Source organism: Mustela erminea, chromosome 18, assembly GCF_009829155.1.
Source record: "Mustela erminea isolate mMusErm1 chromosome 18, mMusErm1.Pri, whole genome shotgun sequence".
NCBI lineage: Eukaryota > Metazoa > Chordata > Mammalia > Carnivora > Mustelidae > Mustela > Mustela erminea.
This window is the reverse complement of record NC_045631.1, coordinates 3958862-3985816: the sequence shown is the minus strand read 5'-3', so window position 1 is coordinate 3985816 and position 26955 is coordinate 3958862. Positions and strand designations below refer to the sequence as shown.

The 26955-nt window shown below is 49.1% G+C and overlaps 1 protein-coding gene across 1 annotated transcript; it reads left to right on the top strand.

The window, feature by feature from the left end:
* The first annotated feature begins 1438 nt into the window (after nt 1-1438).
* Nucleotides 1439-17217, top strand: DHRS7C (dehydrogenase/reductase 7C). Its single transcript, XM_032322395.1, has 7 exons — nt 1439-1583; nt 1806-1965; nt 9662-9774; nt 11339-11549; nt 13178-13270; nt 16003-16158; nt 16957-17217. Exons 2-7 carry the CDS (start codon nt 1812-1814, stop codon nt 17163-17165), a joined length of 936 nt encoding a protein of 311 aa, XP_032178286.1. The 5' UTR covers nt 1439-1583; nt 1806-1811; the 3' UTR covers nt 17166-17217.
* Nucleotides 17218-26955: the final 9738 nt, after the last annotated feature.

The following is a 26955-nucleotide window of genomic DNA, read 5'->3' as shown; positions in this document are numbered from 1 at the left end:
GGCTCAGGTCATGATCTCGGGGTCCTGGGATCTGAGCTCTGCTCAGAATCTGCTTGAGACTCTCTCTTCCTCATCCTCTACCCCTCTTGCTTGCATGCACCCTCTCTCTCAAATAAATAAATAAATCTTTTTTTTTAAAAATGTGAGGTATGGCCACACAATGGAAAGGAGCGATCTCCAGCCTCACACAACAATATGGATGCAAACATCACGGTCAGCAAAACAGTAGCAACTTTGTGACTCTACTTAAATAAAAAGCTTTAACAATCACAGGTAAAACTAATATATGTTTTTCAAAGCTAGAAAATAAGTCACTCCTCGGGGGCTGGAAAGGGACATACTGGGGACAGGGGGACAGGTCGACAACGCTCTGTTTCTTGATCTGGGTACCGGTTAGAGGGTATGTTCAGTTCAGGAAGATCCAGAAAGAGCCACACTTATATCACATATGCCTATGTGCACATTTCTGTATGTCTCTTTTATACCAATAAAAAGTTGGGTTTTCTTTAACGTCTCCGGACATCCTAATTTCTAAGGAAGAAATACCATTTCCTCACTCCTACCCCTGGGCCACTGCTCCTTGCCCCTCTTCCAGCTCAGCCCAACACACAGGAGGACATCATTGTGATTAGCCTTCCTGTTTCTGGCAGTCAGAACCCTTGAAGAGGCTTTTAGTTTTTTATGTGTCTTTATTTCTAATCCTATGGCATTCCATTACGTAAATAAAAATTTAGCATTTGAGATAAATTCTTGGTGTTCTTTATTTTTATTTTTAGTATTTTATGCGTAAGTTATGTCTCTGCACCACGTGGGGCTCGAACCCACAACCCCAAGATCAAGAGTTGCATGATCCACCGACACAGCCATCCAGGTGCTCCAAATTCTTAGTGTTCTTAATTATTCAAGAGGACAATAGTTATCCTCTTGGGAGGTGTGTCTGTGCTGGGTTAATACACGGTATCTTTGTCTGTCCTGCCAAGAGACCTGAAGGATGAGATTGCTACGCCCATTTTATAGATGAGGAAGCTAAGGCCCAGGGAAGTGAAACAGTTTAAGGAGAAACACCCCCAAACTCTGCTCATGGCCCACTTCCCAGCGATTCAGTCTTAGCAAGCTCCGTTCTGCTTAACCATTTTTCTGTGGTTTTGGTCCCCAGCCAGAAAGGGAAGGCCAGAGGGCTTGCAGCCGTTCCGCTCTGAGCTACCTGGAAGCCTCTTGATAAAGGATTATAGGACAAGAGGGCGGGGATGTTTGCACTGACAATCCTGGGTCCTGATCCCTAAGGCCCAGCCCCGAACTGCAAAGGAAACCTCCAATCATCAGGCACGCCGGCGAGCTTTAAAATTCCTGGCAAGAACTCTGAAATCGGACCCGGCCAGCATGTGTCCCTGAATATCAGAACAGACACTATATTTACCTTGAAAAGCCCTTCAGTGCGCTGAGAGTTATAAATAGTCATTAGGGCCCAAGCGAGTGGCCTTAACACATGGATTTCCTTCCAAAAATGCAGACCCATTTTAATTAAATTTGTCACTAACCTCTGGGAGGGCAGGCCCCGGATTCCATTTGCTTTTGGACACACCGTGAGTAATTTCCTATTCAATGAATATTCAGGGATTAGCACGCTCTCTGGGTGTTTAGCCCAGAGGCAGCCCTCCGGGAGCTCGCACAGAGCCTCACTCCCTGGAGAAGACACACGGGTGCACTGTGAACGCACCCTGCAGCCTGGGGCCTCCCTCTGCACCAGGTGTCCTCTTCAGAGTCTCTTTGCAAAGCCAAGTCCTTTCCCCTCCGTTTCCCCCCAGAACAAGATGGGAGTCACAGCCGTGCTCATGCTGCCTCTGCTGCTTCTGGGAATCAGCGGTCTTCTGTTCATCTACCAAGAGGTGTCCCGGCTGTGGTCAAAGTCAGCCGTGCAGAACAAAGTGGTGGTGATCACCGATGCCATCTCGGGACTGGGCAAAGGTAAGCCAGCTTTGCCCCCACCCCCCGCCCCATGCACACTCCCGACCTTAGGGACGAGAGGTGGCGGGACAGCGTGCAGTTGACCTGCTAGGTGGGAGGGAGATGGATGCTGTGTCCTTTCCCAGTGTCTGTCATTAGCCAGCAAGTGTCCTTTCTGGGGGCAGGGGTGGGGGTGCTGCATCTCCCACGCGGGAGAAATGAGGGGATTGGGAGAGCCGGGCTTGCAAACTCGGAGCGTCGGGGCCAAACTGGGTCTACAGATGTGATTTGTTTTTGCCTTCATGGGGTTGCAGAAATTTTGAAATGCAAAGTCCTTCGCTGGGGAGACGTACCAACTATGAGCCCAGACTTGGGCTCTGGGTTGAATTCTGGGTTCCATCGCTTACCAGCTGGTGACTGCTCTGGTCTGCTTTGGATTTCCCATCTAGGAAAGTGAAGATACTGATTGTCTCTACCTCACGATGTTGTTGGGGAATGAATGAACGAAGGAATGAATGGATAGTTGGAAAGCATGTTGAACCCCTCAAGTGTCCATAATGTAATAACGATAATGAACATATTAGGTTGAAATATGTGCTCTCGCTTGCCATATACCCCACTCAGCCCTACCGTACCACACTCAGCCTAATTAGCTCAACCATCTACCTCCTGTTCTTAAGGGCACGTATGTCTGTGATCCCTGAACTGGATGGTCTCAGGGGGCCTTTCTGCTGCTGGCTTAGGTCTGTAAGATTCTGACATTCTGACTCTCTCTCTTAACAATGGGGGTGGCACCTGTGCATGGTAATCTGGGGGTACTTTTTGCTCTTGTTATGTTCTGTCAAACATAGAACCCACATGGCCCAGTGTTCATTAAGTTGCTCAACAAGCCTCCACGGAGCCCATTACCATGCTGTGTTTTAAGATGGGCATCCCCCCTTCCAAAGAGCCCCACTCCCCACGGTGGGGGTGGTGGTGTCTGGTGCCTATTCCCATGGGGCTGCCATTATGAGAACGTTCAAAACCTCCTGTCTGGGAATTCTCTAAGAACTTCCTTCCCTTGGGCCTCCCAAGGGGAGCCGATCCATATGCTTTGAAGACGAGCTCCATTTCAGCGGGTGGTGAACTCAGGCTCACGGAGGGACATGAGAAAATAAAGCACGAGGCAGATAAACCAGTTCCCTGTGGGGCCCATCATGGGTCCCAGAAGCAGTTCCCAAGGAGGACCTCTTGGATCCTTAGACCCAGGGCTCAAAAGCAAGAGCCTGGCATAGAGTAAGCACTCAAAACAAACAAACAAACACAGCTTATTTAATAAATGCCTTTAAAAGCAACCATCTTCGGAGGGAAAGACACTTAAGTATGTGCTTGTATATTTGATTTGTTGATTTGTGGCCAGAGTCCAATATGATCAGAGAACACATTCTCTATGATTTCTTTGAAATTTGTGGAAGCTTGTTCCGGCTACAGCCCATCTCGGTGAACCATCTGTAGGTTCCCAGAAAGGGTGAGCATCCTACAGTCTTTGGGTCGAATGTCCCACAAAGCATCGATCGGATCCTGCCGGTTGAGAAGGCAGCTTTGTCCCGTACGCTCCCGATTTCCTGGGTTACTAGCTAGTGCCGTTCTATCTACCGCTGAGAGGCACATAATTGTCTTGCTAGCCTCTTTAACTTATGCTTGAAGTCTCCTTCAGTTATGGTAATGCATTGTACAAATTGGGTACGTGGGAAACCCATCCCAGGGGCAATGCGGCATCTTCAGAGGAACGCGGTCTCCTCCATGTCATGAATAACGTGTCCTATGGACCCACCCCAGAAAGGAATGCAAAGCAGAAAAAAAGCAAGTCCAAATATTTAGAAGCAATCCGAGAAGCTGGGTGTGTGTGTGTCCTTAAATAAACACCTCGCCAGAGCACACAGCTGACCGCAGCGATTATAGGTGGACGCGGCTCCCTTCCTGAGGTCCGAGGCAAGAAAAAAAGTGAGGGGCACGGCGCTGACGACACAGGCCAGGCCCGGCCTGCGGCACACCCCGTGCCGTCCCCTGGAACCTGCCCGGACCCAGGGGGGGTAGTGCTGGAAAGTTGTAAGGAAGCAATGCCAAGCTGTTGCCCAGGGAAATCCGACCATGATCAGGACATCGGACCGTTGCCCCAAGCCCACCCAGCTCAGCTGTGTCGGGGATCGGGTCACTTTGTACCCACTGTGTCTGCACTTAGCCACCGCACTTGAACTTGAAGTGTTTGTGAAACCGAGGGCTTGCCTCCCAATCATTGGCCTCTTACGATGCCCCCCGGCTGTCCCTTTGCCTTGTCCTCTCCCTGAAATCAGGAGGTGGCCCCAGCGAGGCAAGGAAATGTGTGTCCTGGTATGTTTGCTGCATGAAAAGGACATCTTGATGCCACCCTTCCCGGCACAGGGTAAACTGAGCTGTGGTCAGAAGCTGAGCTGATCGAGAAGTAAACCTAGGGGCGCCTGAGTCTGCCAGGGTCTGCGTTGGCAGAAATGACGTATTTGGGAGGGTCAAGGCTGAAGGCTCAGCCTTGCTGTCCCCCAGCAGCGGTCACGCCACCGGGCTCCTGCCTCCCGTGGCCCCCACCCCCGATGGCTGCTACTCAGTTACAGCAGAAGGGGGGGAAGGGCGGGCTTTCAGCTTCGGGATGAAGTCTCTTGTAGGGAATTCTGTTATAAAATCTAATATAATAAAAAAAAAAAAAAGGATTTTCAGGTAAAAAGAACAAGAAACACACTAGAACGCCGCCCGCTCGGGAATACTTCACCCTGTGTCCTTTGCTCCTTTCTGATGCTTATAAGTGTCGTCTGCAAGTGATGGGTGCAGTATTCTGGGCTCGCTGGAGTTGGAGGGGGGAGTGGGTAGATGAACAGCCCACCCCACTCTCAGATTCACAGAGCAGAGAAAACCCTTCCTCTGGTCTGGGTCCTCCCCAGGCCCTCCCTGGGAATATCCACTCACCCTTTCTGCAAGGCCTGGACCCTCCAGTTGCTCACCCCTCCCTCGGACCCTGGTATTAGGGCGGATGCTTCTCTGGGGCCCTCTGGTTTGATGAGACCCGGCCAGGGTTGATAGCAAGAAAAGGGAGTTTATTCCTTGCCACAAGAAAGGAGATCACTGAGGGTAGCTCCCAAAGTGTTGTCTCGAGCAAAAAGCAGCGTGTGTGTTCACTGACCTGCCCCGGGAATACACACACCCCGTAAGTGCCAGCAGGTGCAGAGGAGGGGGTCTGAGTGGGGTCTGTGTGGGGTAACATCAGACCTGGCCACGTATCCCACGGGACACTAATGGGGCACAAGCCCCACCCAGGGGCGGAGATTTTAACAATATCACGAGCAAGGTCCCACACCCTTGATCTAGTGGCCTTGAAATCCCGACTCCTCCGGGTTCTGCCAGCTCCGTGGTCACCTAGGCCTCTCACGAGGATCTTGAGTTCCCACAGGTCAGCACCCGCCACAACAGGTTAAGCCTTTGTGTTTGGTTCTAATTAGCTACCGCCACTGCCCTGTTAACGGAACCTGGGGCAGAATTCAAAACGGCTCCCAAGCAGCTTGGTCAGGGCTTGGGTCTGGCCCACCGTGCTTGTGGGCGGGGTCTTTTTGGGATGCAGACAGAGCCCCTGGGGCAGCCGGGTCCTCCTCCTCCTCTGCTCTGCTCTGAGCACACCTGGTGGCCCCCTCCTCGTGTTAGATATTGCAGGGGGACTCAGACCCCAGCCCCTTGTTCCCCATTGCACGGAACTTACAGTGCACTGTTCAGATGGTCCCAGTGGCTCCCTGCTCCCTGCTCCCTAGGACAAAGATAAAGGACAAAAACTCACATCACAGTCCTCTTCCCAAATCCTCCCTCAAAGCCGAAGCTCTCGCTCCTCTACCTTGCCCAATTTTGCGTGCTATTTGGAGGGTAAGGTGTACTGAACTCCATAAACAGGGTTTTAGTGATTTCCTTTGAAAATGTGCCTCTTGGGGGGACACTTGGGTGGCTCAGTCAGTGAAGCATCTGTCTTCAGCTCAGGTCATGATCCCACGGTCCTGGGATGGAGTCTGGCATCCAGCTCCTTGCTCAGTGGGGAGCCTGCTTCTCTCTCTCTGCCTGCCACCCCCCCTGCTCCCCCTCCCCCTCTGATTTTGTCAGAGAGAGAGAGAGAGAGAGAGGGGAAGGAAGGAAGGAAGGAAAGCAGGAAGAGAGGGAAAGAAAGGAAGAAATTGTGCCTCTTGGGTTGGCAACTAACTCCAGAATTTTGTATCTGTTTGATCTTGGTGCTTTGGTCAATCTTTCCTTTTTAAAATCCCGTTACACATGTGTATGTACAATTTATATCCAATCACACACACACAGTCAGGTGCATGGCAGGGAAACAGTTTCTGCAACATCCGTTTTAAAGGCTTCAAAATATTCGACAAATACCATCATGTATCAACAACCTCCTGCGATGTTGGTCATTAACAACCATTTCCAACTCTTTGCTGTTACAATAGTACCCAGATAAACATCGTAACTGTGTCCACGCAGACGCTCCTAATTATCTCCTTAGAACAAATGCCCGTAAATGAAATAACAGGGTTCAAGTGTATATTTAGTTTTAAGGATTCTGACCAATTTTTTGTTCAAAAGGTCGTGGCAATTTACACGGCCATCAACAGGGAATGTGTGACTCGCCCCAATTTTGTTCTTGATTTTCTGATAGATTAAGAGTAGTGTCCTGCATGTCTTTCAAACTGCATGTCTTTATTCTTGGCACGGAACTGCTACCTTTTGTAAGTAACTAGCTCTCCATGCTTTTCTTATGACTTACTTACCCGTCTCGCTAGCCCATTTCTTCATTAGGTCCTCATCTGGTTTTCTTACTGATTTATAACGGTTCTTTATAGATTCAATAAATTCGCTCTTTCCTGACATATGTATTTCAAATAGGCTCCGTCGGGCACCTGGGTGGCTTGGTCAGTGAGGCGTCCACCTCCTGATTTTCACTCAGGTCATGATCTCAGGGTCATGAGACTGAACCCTGCGTCAGGCTCTGTGCTCAGTGGGGAGTCTGCTTGAGATTCTCTCTCCCTCCACCCCTCCCCCTACTCACTCTGTCTCTCCTTCTCTCTAAAATAAATAAATAAAATATTTAAAAAATAAAAGTACATAGGTTTCCTCCATTCATCTTGGTCTTAATTTTCCTTTCTGTTTTCTGCTGTTGGGAAGATTTTTTTTTTTTTTTAAGGATGAAAAAGTCTATAAATGATTTCCATTATGATTTCTTCCTTTGGGGTCAGGCTTACAAGATCTTTCCCCAAAGCAAGGTTATTTATTCATTTCTCCTTTCTTCTAGTTCTTGTATCACTCTGTCTAAACATTTAACTATTTAACACATTTTAGTGTATCACTTCCTCCCCAGTAGTTAGCTAGGAGTTCAAATACCACTTATATTTTGTGTTTTGTTTTGCTTTATTTTATTTTTCAAATACCACTTTTTTCAATAGCATGTTCTTTATCTACTGATTTGTCATGCTAACTTTACAATATACCACATTCTTATGGACTCGTGGCTCTATTTTTTTTAAAGAGTTTATTTATTTGAGAGACAGGGAAAGAGAGAGAACTAGAGAGCACCAGTCATGGGGGAGAAGCAGCAGGCTCCCCGCAGAATAGGGAGACCAACATGGGGCTTGATCCCAGGATGCTGGGATCATGACCTGAGCCAAAGGCAGACACCTGACTGACTGAGCCACCCAGGCACCCTCTTGGCTCTATTTTTAATCAACATTTCTATCCATACTTAAGCCACAAACAGGCTGCTTTAATTTCTGTAGCTTTATCATGTATTTTAATAACTGATAGAACTGGTCCATTCTTATTGCTGTCCATCAAACTGTTCTTTGCTTTTCTTATGCCTTTATTATTCCAAATAAGGCTTGCAAAGTATCCAAGTAAAGTTTAGGATCTTGTCATCCCTTTCCAAGACATGTTGGAATTGTAATTTATTGCATCAAATTCACTTGGAGGCAGATCGACATCTTCATTGAATTCGTCCATCCAGAATGGTCATGGACAGCCTCCTTCTCCATAAAGCACCTACATTCAGAGAAATCGTCCCTTCCCTGTGATCCCAGCAACTCAAGGCAGCATTGTTAACACTGTTATTTCTTGATTCGGGTTTCCCTCCATCAGCAGAGCTGCGCACATCCCCCCTCCTCTCTGCTCCCAGCCTCACGCAGTACACCTGTTTCTAGACCTCACTGGGACCTTCCATCCCTCCACCTGGCTCCTATCTGGCTGAGACCACATGGTCCAGCCCCGCAGCTGCTCTCCTCCAATACCACAACCCCCCATTCATGATGCCCGCTGATAACCCGGCCAGGCCCCCTTCTCTCCACCTGCATACAGCCGTGAGATCGTTTTGAACCATTGCGTTCAGGATACCCAGCCTCCGGCGGGCACCCGGGGCTCCCCACCTATCCCCTGGCATCCTGCCTCCATCAGGCCCACTGCTGGTTGGTATAAAATGAGGCAGTCATAGGTCTTGAACACCTGGGAGGTGTTGGTGATGCCTTCCCAGGTTCCCGTATGAGGCCAGTTTCTCTATTCCCGGGGTGCTGTGAGTGTGGGCTGCAGGGCTCACAGTCTTGACCTCCGCCGGTGGACATTGCTGCCCCTGGGAGTTACACAGCCTCTGCCCCAGCCCCGGAGGGAGACAGCACACAGTCTGTAGACCCAAGCATATAAAAAGGCTGGTCCTTTTGCCTCCAAGTAGGACATCTCTGCCGTTGGGTTTACACTCCAGAGCCTTCCTCGGACCCAGCTGAGGCTAGACTTTACCTGAGACCTTACTGCCTTGTGGATTTTCTCTGAAGAACGTTCCCTCAATAAATCCTGACAGGCTGAGCTCCTGTCTTTGATTCGGCTTCTGAGAACAGCCCCCCCGCCAAGACATTGCCTTGTGTGGTTCCCATGGGAATGAGCTAATATATATAACTCTCTTTCTTGAGTCTGTAGAACAGGTAAACACTCAAAATACATTAGCTTTTATTGTTCTTAAATATTATTGCTACACAAGAACACAGTGTGTCTATTTTTTTTCAAGTAGTCTCTATGCCCAGCATGGGGGCTGGAACTCACATCCCTGAGATCAAGAGCCAGGTGCCCCCCCAAATACTTTGTGTCTACCCAGCCCTTGCCCAACCGAGAAGGACCCATCTTGGGTGAGTCAGGAATTCCTTCGGAATAAAAGTAACTAGGCACAAGGCAGGTTTACTTTTTAAATAGAAAGAATCCTTACTGGCCTATCTAGCCACAGAGAAAATGTGTGGGAAACTGGGGGTATTAGGTCTGAAAAAAAACCATGATGGCTCTTTCCAGGATCTTTAGATGAAGATATAAGGAGGACTTTGATCCCAGAGGGCTGGGTGGACAGGAAGGGAGCATCCTTCTGCCCAGCTTAGGGAAGAGCATCTTAACAATCAGAACCATCCCAGGATGGAAGGGCTGGCTGTCTCCGCTCTGAGCTCCCCTTCACTGGAGGTAGCCATGCAGAGGCTAGAAATGACAAAAAAAGATTTCCAGTCCTGGGGTGGGAGGGTGATTGAAATGACCTAGGACTCCTGGCCATAGGATGTTCGAATTCTCCGAAATCTTCAATTCCTACAACAGAGGCTCATCGTCCGTGGCTCCATCCACACAGTGCACCCTGCCCTCTTCCCTTCTTCCTCCACAGAGTGTGCTCGGGTGTTCCACACTGGTGGGGCAAGGCTGGTGCTGTGTGGCAAGAACTGGGAGAGGCTAGAGATCCTGTATGACGCCCTCATCAGCGTGGCTGACCCCAGCAAGGTAAGGCCTTCTGGCAGTCTGCTCGGGGAGCTCCTGGACACCTATAACTTTCATTGACTGCTGCGTTAGCAGCTCATGGACCTGGTGGGTGAGTTCTGGTGACTGCTTTTGGGGAATAGGAGGCCGTGCTCTCCCTAATCTCGACCCAGGCATGTCTGCCAGGCACAAGCATTGGCTCATTTGGACCATTCTCCAGACCAAGAATTTGTTCTCTGGCAACTTACCTTCCCCACCCCCTATTGTATTTAAGTCAGAATCAGAGAGGATCCAGAAGCTTTAGGAAGGCACAGGTATGGGCATGATTATAAATGCTTATGGCTGATTTTTAAATCAGGCCGGCTCAGTCAGTGGAGCGTGCGACTCTTGGTCTCGGGCTCTTGAGTTCGAGCCCCACGTTGGGTGTACAGATTACATAAAAATAAAATCTTTAAAATAAAATAATACCTCAAAGGATATTTCCTTCCAAGAAGTCGGGGAAGTGAAGTCACTTTCCACAAAGCCGCTGGGAGGTAAGCACTTTCTGGGAGGCTGAAGGTTTCAAAGCATTTCTGAAGCACTGTTGAGAGAATTGCCTTCAGAGCTGTCTTCACAGTTTGGTTTGGTTTGGGTTGGGTTGAGTTGGGTTGGTTCAGTTTGGCCCTGATGTTGAACTGCTTTTTGGAAACAGCAAAAATAATTCACAGCAAAGTCCGCTACTTGAGGGGAGGGAACAAACGAGACAACACAGAATTCAAGTTCTGTTTTGGGGCATGTTATCAGGTCTTGAGATAAAATGAGGTTCTGAGGTCAACTGTGTGGGAAATGCAGAGTAAAGTCAAGCTTGTCGGTGCGTCCTTTACTGCAGGACTTTTCAGAGCCTTTGATAGGCGAATGTGCATTGTGTATCCCCAAGCAGGGCATATAATAGTCTGTGTTTCCCAAACAAATTTGACCCGGGGAACCCCCTCGTCGGGACTAATGTTTGTCAAATGCTGGGATTACATTTATCCCATGGTAGCATCCGTTTTCCAACCTGTTCCCTGCTCTAGACCATGAGGAGCCTCAATGGCAATTGAGTGTCTAGGGCCGAACGCAATACCTGGCACGTAGATGGTGCCCCAAAAATACTGTGTGGAGTGTACCAGTTTGGTCAAGAACAAAATGCGGCTGCAGAGCATGGTGATGGAGTCTCCTGGGGCTCCTAAGCTGATCTGGAAACCCATTGGCAGAAAGGAGCTCATATATATTATAATGGCGTCTCCACTGGCATCCTTGCTCTGCCTCCTCTGTAAAGGGTGATGTTCATTTGGATTTATCAGTTCTGGTCCCTTTGGCCAACAGTTCATACTTCTTACTGCATTTTTGCATGTTTGGATTGCTGGTGGTGTAGCAAGGGTACCCACGAATGGATTCTCCATCAGCTTCCTTCCTCCCAGAGACGTTTCTTCTCTTTCCTTTCATTTTTATTTTGTAGTCGTTCCGTAAGCTCTGAATTTCCAAAAGGGTGGCTCTCAGCTCGAGGGCCCTAGGGTCTGCCAGAGGGAGGTCTTCCCAACCTGTCTTGACTCTCTCATTGGCTCAGCAGACATTCACCCCAAAGCTGGTCCTCTTGGACCTCTCAGACATCAGCTGTGTCCAGGACGTGGCCAAAGAGGTCCTAGACTGCTACGGCTGCGTGGACATCCTCATCAACAACGCCAGCATGAAGATCAAGGGGCCTGCCCATAAGATTTCTCTGGAGCTCGACAAGAAGATCATGGACGCCAATTACTTTGGGCCCATCACACTGACCAAAGGTCTCGTGAGTTTGACCTTCCCGCCGATTTCTGGGCCACCGGCTGCTAGAGAGGGCTCTGTTACATAGAGTCTCCAATTCTGGGTGGAGTTCTCCACTCCCCCTCAGAAAAATCCCTACTTAGTTGGTGAAGGCTTTCAGCATTCTAGCTATAAATATTGCTAAAAGAAAAGGGATTTGGGAAGTATCTCACTAGTATATTCCAACCTCCCTCTCTGGGAAATCCCTCTCCCCACCCAAGCCCTGCTCTTTCTCTCCCCTTCTCATTCATGTCCAGGGCTCCCGCTCCAATCCTGTCCCACATCTTTGGACTGTTGTCTTCATGCTTGCTATATATTTTGATATATCGACCTTCCCCTTGATCTGTTCCTACCAGTATCAGTTGGTCAAGGGTAGAGTGTCTGGCCTCAGAAATAAAGAAGGAAAGGGTTTATCCCCAAACTGCAAGAGACCCAGCGTCGTGTCAGCCCCTTTGCAGAAACAGGGAGGGCAGAACCCCTTTCAAGGGTAAAATATCCACTCTTCTGTGGAGCTCACTGCCAAGTTCAAATGCAGCTCTGGAACACAGGGGTTGGGGCTGGACTTGACATGGAATAGAACCAAGAATTGAATCACCATCCCCCGCAAAGGTTATCAAGGCAGGACCCCAACAGGGAGGCTATATGCATGGAGAATTTCTGAGTTTAGAACATGGGATTGAGGCAGTGTGGTCTTAGAGCTGCCTTCTGCATGATAATGGGGTTTGGGGCACCAGCACAGAGGAAAGGAGAGTTATCTCAAGTAGAAAGATCACTTTTCCAAGTTTCTGAAATGAGGCCCCAGAGATAACGGTTTCTTCCGGTCCGGTCCCTCTGAGGGTTCTGGGCCAGGCCTCTGAGGGTTCAGGGTTTCCCGGCATGTAACTGAGGGACACAGGGAGTGGAGGGGGTCGGGGGCAGCCAGGCCTGGCTCATCTCCCTGGTTGGGCCTCTAACGTGCTAAGAGACCTGAGTCCAGTCACTAGCTCTGGGCCTCAGCTTGCCCATCTGCAGCACGCCAGGCTCAGTGTCAGCGCCATTCGGAAAGCCATCTTTTGGTGGGGTTTTTGGTGTTTTGTTTTTGTTTTTGTTTTGTTTTGTTTTTTTGCCACCTCCCCATTCCCCTTGCACTGTGATCTCTGTCTCTAAATTTCTGCATTTTCACATGAGTTCATTTGCGGGGGAATCTTTAGAATATCACCATAAATTAAGAGCCCCCTTCCCTCTCAATAAACAGAAGAACTCTGAAAACAGAACCAAGTAGTAGGTTCTCCCAAGGCGCAGGGCTCTCTTAAAAGATTTAGAGAGGTGTTCCAGACACGGTAGGATTGCGGGGGATCGAAATGGGATGACCTGTGACCTTTCTGCCCACTGAGATCTGCATGTGGGCCGGTCACTGAAAACCACCCAGAAATGAGTGGCCGAGCCCAGCCCACTCTTAGGAAACACGGGATCAGTGCGATCAGTGATGTCCAGGCTCCTGCCCAGGGTCCTGCTATCATCGAATCACCAGGGAGGTAGAGGGGCCCTGTGCAAGGAAGGGGGTCCGGGGGAGGGGCCTGCCTGCCTCGGTCTCCCATGTGTAACCGTGACTCTGTCCTGTGCTTTCCAGCCCTGCTTCCCGACATGATCTCCCGGAGGACAGGCCAGATTGTGTTAGTGAATAACATCCAGGGGAAGCTTGGAATCCCATTCCGCACAGCTTGTAAGTTGCTATGACAGAAATGTTTCGTCTTAGGCTATATGTCTTAGAAGGGATGTTCTGTCTAGCACTAGGCACGTGGCTCTAAGGGAGGGGGCGTCCGGAGGTGAAGCAGTCTAACGGTTTTTCTTTCATCCCTTCTATTCCCGTTTCTGAGCACCCATGACTTGGAGGTGACCAGAGAGGTGACCTCTCCCCCAGAGGCTCACATCCCCCCAGGGGGGTCAGGGCCGGCCCTGGCTGAACACCGTCCCTGCCTCCTGGCCTGGGCGCACAGCCCCCGCGCAAACCCCCGTTCTCCATAAAGATGTCTTTGAAGGACAGGACGGGTTACAACCCAGGAGGAGGAGATGGGCGCCCATCACACAGTGGCAGACGGATGGAAGCTTCAGGGGGAAGGAGGAAGGGGAGAATGAGAAATGCAGATTTGCAGGAGGGGTGCAGAGAAGCCCCAGAGGCAGGAGTCCTTTAGGAAAGTCCAAAGAGGAGAGAGATTTCTCCACAGATGATCTTGGGACCCCGCTGGGGAGCTACCCTCCTACCATGAGGTAGTCTGTGGGAGGGCAGCGTGCGTACCTTATATATTTCTTCTCTTATTTTTAGAGAGAGAGAGAGAGAGTGCACGTGAGTGTGAGTGGGGTTGCGGGGAGGGGCAGAGGGGGAGAGAGAGAATCCCAAATAGATTCCCCACTGAGCGAGGAGCCCAGGGTGGGCTTGATTTCGGGACCCCAAGACCATGACCTGAGCGGAAAGCAGAAATCAGATGCTTAACCAACTGAGCCACCAGGCACACATACCCCACCTCCGCCCACAGCTTCTTTTTAATTACCCATTAAGTATTGTCCTAGAGTGGTTTGGAAGAAATCTATATTTGGTCTTTGTCCCATTTCTGGCCCAGAGCTCCTAAAACCCTTGCATTTCCTAAGTGATAAGAGTGATCAGAGTGTCTTTTGTCATGTCCATGAGGCGATGTTGGATGTCGCCTAAGGAGTGGGCCAACCGCCTGTGTAATTAGGGGGTGGGACTGGAAGGGGCTGGAGATTGAGTTCTGTCACCCCAGGCTTGATTTAACCCATCGTGCCTATAATGGAGCTGCCGTAAAATCCCAAAACGGGGGGCTTCGGGGGGCTTCCAGGTTGAACATAGGGAGATTCGGGGGAGAGGGAGGTGCCTGGAAAGGATCTGGGAGCTCTGAGCACCTTCTCCCACACCCCAGCCCCCCCACCCTGCATGTCTTCCATCTGGCTGTTCCTGAGTTCTGTCCTTTTGTAAGAAACTGACCATCCGCTGAGTAAAACTTTCCCCCAAATTCTGTGAGCCGCTCCGGCAGATGAACTGATCTCAAGCAAGGGGTTGTTGGAAACTTCCATCTCCCGGCGACTCAGTAGGAAGCACAGAAGACAAGGTGGGGGCTTGTGACTGGCCTGAACTAGGCGGGGACAGGAGCCATCCTGGGACTGGGCCCTTAGCCTGAGGGCTCTGACCTCATCTGCAGGTAGACCACGCAGACTGAAGTGGCTGGACACCCAGCTGGTGTCAGCGAGTCAGGGCGGCCGGCAGAAACCCAGGCATTGCAATGAGGTGCGGAATTGTTCAGTATTTCATTATTTAAATACAAGGACATTTCAGTAAAAATCAGGCTTTCCAGCTTCCTGAGCAACAAAAGGTCTGGCACCACCTTCCCTTCTCTCCCCCGGGGCTGCCCCTGTTGCCTTCTGTACGCGTTTTTACTGGGGTCCCTGCTGCAAACCGAGTGGCCCCTCCTCCAAGGGGCTCCCCAGGGGTGGTCCCACCTTGCCAGATCCTCACGTAGTTCTGAGAAGCTGTCTTGTCCCTGTCCTTGTCTTCTGGGTGAGGTCCCAGGACCCCCACACCCCTGTGTTCTTAACCCCGCGTGGTGAGGGGCGGACGGCTGGCAAGGGCTGTCTGGGAAGCACGCGCCCCACTCCCCACTAGGACGGCCTCGGAGGGGGCTGGGTCTGCCGGCAGGGGTCCGTGTGATGGCAGAGACCACGGGACCCCCACTCCCAGCCTCATTCAGCCTCCAGCTGACACTCCCGGAATGGGAAGCTGAGATTCATCAGACCCCAGAGGTGGCTCTAAGCTCCCAAGGCTTTGAGAAGTGTCCCCTCTGCTCTTGTGATATTTCTGGAAAGGTTCTTGTTTACCCAACCCACGGCCTCATCCATTTGCTGTGGATTCAGTGAGAGTAGCTCAGGCAGACAGGACCTCGGAGGAAAAGGGCTGGGCAGTGGGAGGGGAGACCTGCTCTGGGCTCCCAGGGGCCGCCCGCTGGTACCGGCCTTACCGGGAGGGAATCACTTGGTACCTACCTTAGCGGGAGGGAATTGGGGATTCATACCTGGGCCAGGTGTCCCGGACACATTTCCTCTTTCCATCTTCACCATCACTCACCAATGGGGATATTGTCCCCATTTTATAGGTAGGAAAACCGATCCTCAGACAGGGAAAGCGCTTTGCCGGAGGTCCTCTAGCGGACAGGTGTTTAAGCGGGATTGGATCCCAGCTCTGCCTCTGTGCACCACTCCCGGAGGGCTCTCTGTCTCCATCTGTGCGGGGGGGTGGGGGCAGGGCTGGGTGACATGTGGGTCCTTGTCAGCTGAGATGTGGGAACGTGCCTGCGGGCCTCTGTGGCCCACACTCTCGCCGGGGAGCAGGGCCGGCCTCCCCCTGCCCCCCCCCACCGCACCCACCCTGGCTGGTTTCTCTTCCAGACGCTGCCTCCAAGCACGCCGCGCTAGGCTTCTTCGACTGTCTCCGAGCCGAAGTGGAGGAATACGATGTTGTCGTCAGCACCGTGAGCCCCACTTTCATCCGGTCCTACCGCGTTGATCCGGGCCAGGGAAACTGGGATGCCTCCATCTGGAAATGTGAGCTTTCTGAGGGAATCTGGAGGCACAGGGGCCTGGGAGGGGGCAGCCTGGTGTCACTGGGCCTGGAGGTGTGTTCCCGAAGCCCGAGACTGGGGGGTTGGTGGAGCCCCACACCCGGCTAACAGAGGGTAGGGTGCCCCCCAAATTTTAGTCTCAAGGCACCAACCAGGTAGACAGGATCCTAACCCACAACCAGCAGACCAAGGCCCTGGCTAGGCTCCATCACTCACAGGCTCTCTGACCTTGGCCATGGGCCTGCATCCCTGGAGGCCTCAGTTTCCCATGCAGAACAGCCAGATTTGGTCTTCAGGACCTTTCTATCTTCCCCACCCCCTCATCGTCCCTTCCCTGGGAGGCTACATAGAGCCGAGGCTGAAAGTCTGGCACAGGACGGCCTGCACTTGGAGCTTGCCTCTGTTGTACACTCAGTGTTCGAACACAGGCAATTCCTTTGATGTCTGTGCCTCGGTTTCCCCTTTAGAAAGTGAGGAATGATGGTAGTACCAGCCGTGCCCAGGCATTGGGAAGACTGAAGGTTCCAGCTCAGAGAGGCTTTATGACAGCAACCAGCAAACAGCAAGCGCTCTTTAAATGCAGTCTAATTACTGCTCTTCTAGAATGTTCTGAACAGGGAGCTGCTTCACCCTACCCAAGGCTCTGCCTAGTCTAGGGAACCAAGAGAACCCAAGATGTGGGCAGGTGGTCCCTGCCCATAACTCCAGGCCCAGCCCCGGCCCCATCTCTCTGTTTGGGTGCCCAGAGGTTGTAACCGCCACCCCTCCTGGGGGCTGTTAGTCTTTTTCAGGAAGCTGACCTACGGGGTGCATCCTGTGGACGTTGCAGAGGAGGTGATGCGTACCGTGAGACGGAAGAAACAGGAGGTCTTCATGGCCAACCCCATCCCCAAGGCCGCCGTGTACCTCCGCACCTTCTTCCCAGAATTATTTTTCGCCGTGGTGGCCTGTGGGGTGAAGGAGAAACTCAGTGTCCCAGAGGAGAGCTAACTGCTGGGGGCCAGATGGGTCACCTCACTGGGAATAAAGGCTTTCCTGGCAAGGTGCTGGTCCTCTGTCCTCTCCACACGGGGGCCCAACACAAGCCTACAACACATCCCTAACCTACACCTGCCTTCCAGAGATGTTCTCCACCCCTGTGAACGTGGCCTGGACACCAGCCCAGTCTCTGCAGGGTCTTTGGGTCTCTCCCACTCAGCATTCCCAGCGCACACCTCCAGAAGCTTCCCTACTCTGTAGGGTGACACTGAGCAGAAGAAAATCAGGAACCATAATGGGTCTGACCTCCATAGAGACAGGCACGCAATCATGCAGACACACATGCATGGGCACAAGCACATATGCATGCACGGGACACACACATGCACGGAAACGCACACACACGCACTGGGACCAACAGCTGCTCAGGAACTTAGAAAACCACCTCCAGCTTATGTAAGACTGACTTGCCCATGTCCACCTCCAACAAGAGAAGCAGGACTTGGCAACCCTTCAGGGCTGCACTGCCAAACAGAACTTTCCGGAACGGTGGAGATACTCTACCATCTGCATTGTCCAAGGTGGCAGCCACGAGCCACAGGTGGCCGCTGACCACTGGAAATGGGGTCTGTGCGCCAGCGAGGCGGAATTCTGAGTTTTATGGCCCCGGCAAGAATGTGAATTAAAACAGCCACACGTGATTGGAGGCTCCCAGGTCCACGGCACAATCAGAATCCGCCTCTTCCCTGGAACTAAAGGGTCCGAGGAGGGAAAACGTTTCTCAGCTGATGCTAAGGTGGCCCGGGTGGGGTGGGGGGCGGATATCTACCTCACTCCAGCCTTCTGGTGCGTATTCAAAGCCAAACTCCGCCCTTTAACACCGCCCTTCTCCTTGCTGGTGGGCATCCCGCCGAGGGTAGTTTCTCGTACACAAAGCAGCTCATGATTCTTGGGATCTTGGAAAGCGTTTTTTTGCACTAATATCATAACTGCTGAGGTAAACTTTTCCAATATGTATAAATGAAAGAGGGCTCAAATGTCCCACCCCTGGACCCAAGCCGCTTATAAAATCGAAATATATACTGTATGCATATGCACGTGTACAAAACTGAATCTAAGAAGCGAAATGCCCAGGGTCATGTGATCACTGCAGATTCCCCCCGCCAAGCCCCAAGGTTAAGGCTGATGTCAGGATATGGTCACAAGAATTTAGGAGGGTCCGCTGAGTAGCGGGCAGAGATTAGCTTCAGGACAGGATGCACTGGAGCCACAAGGACTCCAAAGTGTGTGGGGGGTCAGACCTCCGACCCTGGGACTCCCCCATAGAAGCCATATGGAGAACGAGGCAGCAGGAAGGACCTCCCGTGTCCTTGGGTCTGCCCCGATGTCCCCCTGCTCACTGGCTGCAGTATGTGGAGTGGCCACCAGATGTCACTGTGGCTCCAAGCTGATTCTACATCCACCTCTCTCTCCGTGGTCACCCCGCACAGCACAGGTGTAATCCCGCAAATTTCCAGGCAGTTCCCAGTCTCTGATGAGCATTCCCCTCTGTGAACGTGTTCGGACTTCAGGAACCTTGAGTCACTGGCAGGGCTGACAAGTCTACAGATGAGGAAATTCTGGGTGACCGTGCTCTGTGAGATACTCAGGGCAGAACTGGGGCAGCTCAGGGTGGGTTACGGGACGGGACAGATTCAGAGTCATGGAAGCCAGAGACCATCCCAGACCACAGAGTGATGCCACAGGACCCCTAATCCCCCCCAGCCCTAGTCCCTTCGAAATGTGACCTGACTTGATATAATGGGTTAACATGAGGTCACACTGGGGTAGGGCGCACCCCTAATTCAATGAGACAGTCATCCTTATGAGAGCCGTGTGCAGACACACAAGAAGAATGACACATGATGACCAAAACAGACTGGAACGCTAGAGCTACAAGCCAAGAAACCCGCAACTGCCAGGAGCGACAATGAGGCAAGGAGGGAGGAGCTCTCCCCTACGGGTTTCGGGGGCGGGGGGAGGAGGGGGAGGACGGCCCTGACACCGCCTTGATTGCAGACTTCTGGACTCCTGTATTGTCTCACAATACATTCCCGCTGTTTAAAGCCCCCCAGCTTGTGGTAATTTATCCCAGCAGCCCTAGAAAACGAATACACCCCACTTGAGTGCACAACTGCTTCCAACCTGGGTCTTGACTGATAACCAAAGCCCAGAAGAAATCTATGAGCCTCCTCGGGGAAAGTCAAGAACCAGAGGACATCAGGCCAATCTCTCAAGGAGATGCAACCATCCTTGTAGGTATGCTTACCACTAAGCCCAAAGAACTACCAGATCTGTATGTCATCAGAGTCAAGTAGCGCCTAACCAGAGGGCCCTACTTGTTCCAAGGTTGCTAGTGGGGATTCCAGACACTAAAATAAAGCCCTGTAGGGGCTCAGCTGTCATCTCCAGAATATTCCAAGCACATATACTCAGTGATATCAACAGAGGAGTTGGCTGCAAGGGCAGGGCTGAGGATTCAGAGTCAGAAACACAGAGCCTGGTGCTCTTCCTGAAGTTGGAGCATCCAATCAGCATGGTGGGTGGGGTCCAGGGCAGGAGGACAGACTCTAAATTAGCCGCCCAGCAGCAACCAGGCAGATGTGGTCTCCTGAGCCAGGAAGGACCCCACCAGCTGCCACCCTGCCTCCCTCAACCTTCCTGGAAACAGGTGGGTCTTCTCAGACTTGGAATTCCTCACCAGAATAATTGATAGGTTGGTGGAGACACAGGAAGGAACCAAAGTGGGTCCCCTTGGTCGTCCTGGGCCTCTCATACTTGTTACCACCCCATCTCCCATTTGAATCCTTGAGAATTCAGCAATGACTTTGTGGGTTACATATGGCATAAATGCAACTCAAACATCTACTCACCTAAGTAACTGGAAAGCCTATTTCAGGCATGGCTAGATCCAGGCAACCAAATGGTGCCACACCACCAGGATTCAGTCTTTTTTGTTTGTTTGTTTCTGTGTGTTTTTATTTTTTTAAATTCCATTTCTCAGGAACATATTCTAATGGGTGGGCTTCACTCTCAACAGACTACCCCCTTCATCGGGACAAGATGCAAATCAACAGCTCCAGCCTCACGCTCTACCTGCTTAAAACCTAAATAAAGATTCTTCTTTCCCACTAGTTCAAACTAAGGTACTGACACCCACTGGTGCCATGTGACCATCTGGAAATTACCACGACGTGTTAGATTACCCAGGCCTGGGCCATGTGTCCATTTTAGAGCAGGAGGGGGTGGCGCAGCTCTGATGGGCAGAATAGGAAAGGGGTGGTTTCCCCAGAGAAAGTGAAGATGTTCTTAAAAGATGAAAGTGAGAACACATTTTGCAGGCAAAATGGCCTTTCTCTTTGTACAGTTGGCCATTGAACATAGGGGTTAGGGGCATTGACCCCCACACAGCCAAAAAGCTACATAAAAACAAAACAAAACAAAACAAAAATAGAAAAAAAAAAAAAAAGCTACACATAACTCGACTCCTCCTCAGACTTAACTACTAAAGCCTCCTATCGACCTGCAGCCTTAGTGATAACACCATCAATTCACACAGCATTTGCATGTTATATGCATTCTCTACTGTATCCTTGCATAAAGTAAGCTAGAGGGAAGAAAACCTTACGAATCGTTAAGAGGAAGTCCATTTATGGCGCATTCCACTTCCCCCTCTGCATTTTTCTGTCTTGGGGGTTTTTCTAAAGTGTAAGAATGCTTTCAGCCCTTGACGATGCCATCCAGAATTGCAGAGGAGTTAATGTCCCCAGAGGGACAGGGTACAGGAGTTGGCAGGCAATGAGGGGCAAATGGGAGACACATTCTATGGGGTTCCTGTAGGTTCTGGAACACGATTGAACCCAGCTGCTCACGGGGGAACCAGCTCCATAAAATGCACTCTACTGGCTTTTCCTTCTGCCTTTCCCTGTCCCCCAACTCCCTGCTTCCTGGGGTCACCTTCCCCCATTACTGCCTCCTCCTAGTCCTTGTCCTAGGCTCTGTCTTCAGGCAAACCCCAGCTAAGACTAAAGTCTTTTTGGAAGGTGGCTTTATTTGAAGATAGAATATCAGAAAACAGAATATCGGGGATTCATGGTTGACAAGAGATTGAAATGTACTCAAACTTGTTCATGTAAAAAGAAAATTTATTGAATAAGGGAAAATTTTCTCAAAAACCAATCACCAGTGTTCTTTAAAGCTGTAGTTTGGGGGGATTCCATTCTCTTTCTCTCTTTCTCTCCCTACAGAGTATTTTGTCTGATTCTTTTTCTGTGTCTGCCCCATTTTCTCTCCTGTCGGCTCTCTTCCTCTGTGTATTCAGGACTTCTGCTCCCAAGCAGCTCTGGCTGGTCCCAGCCCTTGATTTGCTGCGATGTCAAATCTGACCCTAAATGCACAGAATTTCAGAGCTTGATTCTCCAGAGCGAGCTGGGTCTCTCAAACGCCCCTCACTTCACGACAAATTTCTGGGGTAGAAAAACTGACCAGCTTGAGTTTGGGCATAAACACATGTGATGAAACTCTAGAGGAGGCAGAAAAGGGTCTGAGGACATCCCTAGAATAGTTATCCCTGTGCTGGGCAGGAGTGGGGATGTGACCAGGCAGAGGAACCATGACTACAGAGATGCTGGTCAAAGTGGCATCTTTCAAGCTGAGTGGTGGGACCGTAGGCAGCTTTATTCTTCCTCAGACTGTTGGCATAGGTAATTTACACTTCTGTGTTTATGATCTAGCTTACCATTTCTACACCTGAAAGACAACACTCTTTTTTTTTTTTTAAAGATTTTATTTATTTGAGAGAGAGATCACAAGCAGGCAGAGAGGCAGACAGAGGGAGGGAGAAGCAGGCTCCCTGCTGAGCAGAGAGCCCGATGCGGGGCTCGATCCCGGGACCCTGAGATCATGACCTGAGCCGAAGGCAGAGGCTTAACGCACTGAGCCACCCAGGTGCCCCTGAAAGACAACACTCTTGTGTCCAGCGCGTACATAAAGCATTGAGAGTGGTGGCCCCAGTTCTCCAGACAGAGACAATCACTGAGGAGACGGAAGGACGTTGGAAAGGGGGTTGAGGACAGACAGCCCAAGTCTGAATGAAGCCTCTCAATCTTCGAATTCCAAAGGCTTGCAGGAGTGTGGCCGGACAGATGTGCAAAGCTACATAAACAAAAGGGTCCAGAAGGGGTCCGCCTCCACGGCTTACTGGTTGGGTGATGTGGGGCACGTTCTGTGGCTTTTGCAACATTAGTGCCATTGACAAAATGGGGGTAAATCTAGTGCTTATTTTCACAGCATCTTTTTAGGGAGACACATAAGGTGCTTGACTATCTGAAAGTGAAGGGGTACTCATGACAAGGGTTCAGCCCCAAGCCATCTGTGTCAGAGAGCCGTTCTTACGCCAAGTGGGAGGCTACCTCTGGGCCATACATCTGAAATAGAGGGGTCATGTAAGTAAGGATGAGAAAGGGCATTGTAGGCTAGGGTTCCCGGTGATGGGGACAAATGGCCTCTGACACCTGCCTGATTTCCCCTCCCCAGCTCTGGGGTCTTGTTACGTCTTGTTCTGGAAAATCAATCTATCACAGTGCATTGGTGAAAAAGATAACCTAAAGAAAAGTTGGGGGCACCTGAGTGGCTCAGTGGGTTAAAGCCTCTGCCTTTGGCTCAGGTCATGATCCCAGAGTCCTGGGATCGAGCCCTGCATCAGGCTCTCTGCTTAGCGGGAAGTCTGCTTCCCCCACCTGCCTGCCTCTCTGCCTACTTGTGATCTCTGTCTGTTAAAAAAATAAATAAAATCTTTTAAAAAAAAGGAAAAAGAAAAGTTGAAACTAATGAGCCAAAACAAAACTGCGACACTAACTTGAACAAGTACCAAGAAATACTTTTATTATTTCCATGTTTTATCTGAAATAGCGTCAAGTGAGAATCTACCATGTGCCAGACTTACAGATATTGAGGTCATGGTCTCAGAGATCCCAACAGACATGACCGCCTAGGATTGACCAAAATGCCTATATCAGGGTGTCCATTAATTTTATTATTTTATAACTAACTTTCCCACTTCTTTTTCCTTTTTATATAATTATCAAATGGATACAAGTTCATTCTGGAAAAGTCCCATGCAGCAAAGTGTAACATTGAAAATGGAACTAACCCCCACTGCCTCTCAGAATCCTGGCCCTTACACATACAATTAAGGAAATACACAGTTAAGGAAGAAAAACAGCCAAGCCATGGGTAGATGCTTTCCAGTCTTTCCTTTATTTTTTTTTAAGCATCATACTATACCATACTGTTCCACAGCTTTTTTTTTTTTTTCTTAGAGGTTTATCCTGGTCATCTTCCCCATGTGTATATAATAAGGGTCCACTTCCTTCTCTCCTTATAGCTGACATGCTGAAAATCCCTTTAAATATTATTTTGTAAAGGTAATACATCAAACCCGGGGGGGTGGGGAATAACATAACAGAAGGTTATAATATGAAAAATAAATATCTATATCTTATCTCTAAGCTCACAATTCGAATCCCTGAGGTGGCTACATTTTCCGTAAATTATTTGACTAAAGTATGTGATACACTTGGAGAAAAGTGTATCACAGAGCTTAAGCAGACAGGTCAGTGGGTTTGTGCAAGAGGAAGACACCCACTCAACAGCACCCAGAAGAAAAAGCAGAACATTACCAGTACCTCTAAAATGCCCACTGATGGTGCCCATTTATCTCCATTCCTTTTTTAAATAACAAAAATTGATACTGAACATTTCAAAGTTAAACAAAGAAGTATAAAAAGTCAGAGTGTAACTGACTCAGAGTATAATGGAGAACTACAGCCGCACACCTCAGCCCTTCCGTTCTGCAGAGTCCACATCGCAGAGGCACGAACTCTCGCCTCTTTGAAGCTTCCTTAGTCTTCTGATTCTTACCATTGTGTCGACCCATCCTAGGTCAACAAGTCACATTACACGGATGTGACAAATCCCATTCACAGAATGACATTTATTTAAACCCAAAGTGAGCCACTTACTATAATTGAGAGTGTGTTTTTGTGAAAAGGGAAAAACAGAACAAAGATTCCAGAAACACATCCACTTAATATGGCCCATTAGTTTCAGAATGAGCTTCAAAAGCAACTCAAAGGAGAAAGGATAGTCTTTTTCAACAAACACTGTTAGAATAGTCAAACTCTGTATGCAAAAAAAAAAAAAAAAGGAACCTCAATTGAAATTCTCATACTTTATACAAAATTAACCCAAAACGAACTCTAGATTAAAAGGTCAAACTATAAAACTTTTCATTACATGAAAACAAAATCTGAGGGACCTAGGGGTTAGGCAAAAAAGTTTTTTTGACGTGATGAAGTTGGACTTCATCAAAATGAAAACATTTGCCTTGTGAATGACAATCTTAAGAGAATGAAAAGACAAGCCAGAGTTTGTGTTAAAATGTTTGCAAACTGTATTCCACAAAGGATTTGTATCCAGCATATATCAAGAACCCTCAAACTCAACAATAGGAAAACAACCAATTCCAAAAGTGGACAAAAGACTTGAACAGATACTGAATCAAAGAATATATATGGGTAACAAGTCCATGAAAAGTTTCCCATCACCACCAGCCATCATAGTCTTGCAAATTAAAAATCACAAAGAAATACCACTCTTTACCTATTAGAATGGCTAAAATTAAATACACAGTCTTGAGTGCTGACAAGGATACAGAGCAACCAGAATTCTCAGACATTGCTGGTGGGAATACAAAATGGTGCAGCCACTTTGGAAAACAGTTTGACAGCCTCTTAGAAGCTAAACCATGCATACACCATGTGACCCAATGATCCCACACCTGGGAAATTGCCCTCAAGAAACAAACTTATGTTCATACAGGAACCTGTACATGAATGTTTATAGATGCTCTGTTTAGAACTGCTTAAATAAGGGAGCAATCCAACTTTCCTCAACAGGTGAATGATCAAACAGTTGTAGCTCACCCATACAGGGAAACACTATTCAGGAAGAAAGGACCCAACTATTGACACATGTGGAAGGCAGTAGCTTAAACAAATCACGAAGGCATTTTAAGTGGAAAAAAAGCTAGTCTCAAAGCTTACCTACTGGAAGAGTCCCTTTATATGACCTTCTCAAAAAAATACAACTATAGAGAAGAAATCAGTGATTGCCAGGGGTTGGGGGGCATTTGGGAAGAGGGAAGGAGGACTCTGAAGGGATAACACAAGAGAGATTTTGGGGGCTGATGGGGGTTGTTCTGCATCCTAACTGTGGTGGTGATTTCGTGAACCTGTACATGGTTAAAACCCACAGACCATTCACATATCCCATAAAAGTTCATTTTACTGCATGAAAACTCTTAAATTTTGAAGAGTGAACCTAAAGTTCTAGCTGATGAATAACTATTGTAAGCAACAGTTGATCTGACCCAATTGTCACATGACATAACAACTATATTTCATTAGTACTATGGTTTTAAAAAATATCTTCTTATGGGAAAAAATATATGGCTGCCAAGTGGACTATGACATAAGACGCCATCAACCTGAGACACATCCCAGTGTCAGAGATGGTAAAGTGTGAAAACAGGCATGCCCAGAACCAATAAAATACAGTATTTCTTTGAATGAAGAAACTATTGCTCAAAGTCATTTATAGGGAAGCATGCTAGATAGGGTTTTCCTCTATGGCTCCTCATGATCCCAAAGTCATCTTGGACAAGTTATATTCCCCTTGCAGATGTCCTTGCTGTAACTTTGCTCCCTCTTTTCCCTAGATATAGAATAGCATTTGGAGGGGTAGCAAGTCATATATTTAGAATGTCACTCACCCTTTTCTGATACCTGACTCCAGCTGCTTGCTCCCTAGACAAAGAACAGGGAAGGTGGTGAGAACTCCCATGGTGTGAAATGACATGAGGCCAAGCAGAAGGCCAGGCTCTCCAGTAAGCCTGAGGATCTGTTCACTTATGCAGGGGGGCTGGATGGCCTAGCGGCTGAGATCATCTGTGGTAGGCACAGTAAGACCAGGACCCTTGGCCTCTTCAGGGTTGTATGATCTCAGGCAAGTCTCTTGGCCTCCCCAAACCTCCACCTCCTCAGCTAATTTTTTTTTTTAATTATGGTAAGAACAGTTCACAGTTTGTTCAGAGATCTACTTTTTAACAAATGCTTAGGGTATATATAGAATTGTTGGGAGATGGGGACAATGTTGTACAGCACTTCTCTAGGGCTAATTCCTCCTGCTCAAAGGAGGCTTTATGCCTATTGATTAATACATCTCCATTTCCTCTTCCCCAGATCTTGGTAATTACCATCCTCTCTGTGATTCTATGAATTTGACTATTTTAGATACTTCACATAGGGAAATGAAAGTTCTTGCTTCTTGGGGACAGATGCAGGGATTAACATTGATGACTAATACAGGAAGAGTAAATAAATGTGCTTGCTTCTACAAAACTTGCCAAAAAGTGTTCCAGGTATAGACACAAAAGGCTATATATGGCAGGGTTGGGGGATGGCTGATCTTACATGTCGACTTGGCTGGGCCATGGGGTACCCAGAGATTTGGTCAGATATTATTCTGGGTGTTCCTGTGAGGGTGTTTTTGTATGATAATTACATTTAAATGGACTCTGATTAGAGTAGATCACCCTCCATAATGTGGGTGGGCCTTGCCTAATCAGTTGAAGACCTAACTAAAACTAAAGGCAGTCCTCTCCAGAACCAGTTCCCAGCTTCTGAACTTGACCTGAACTTCT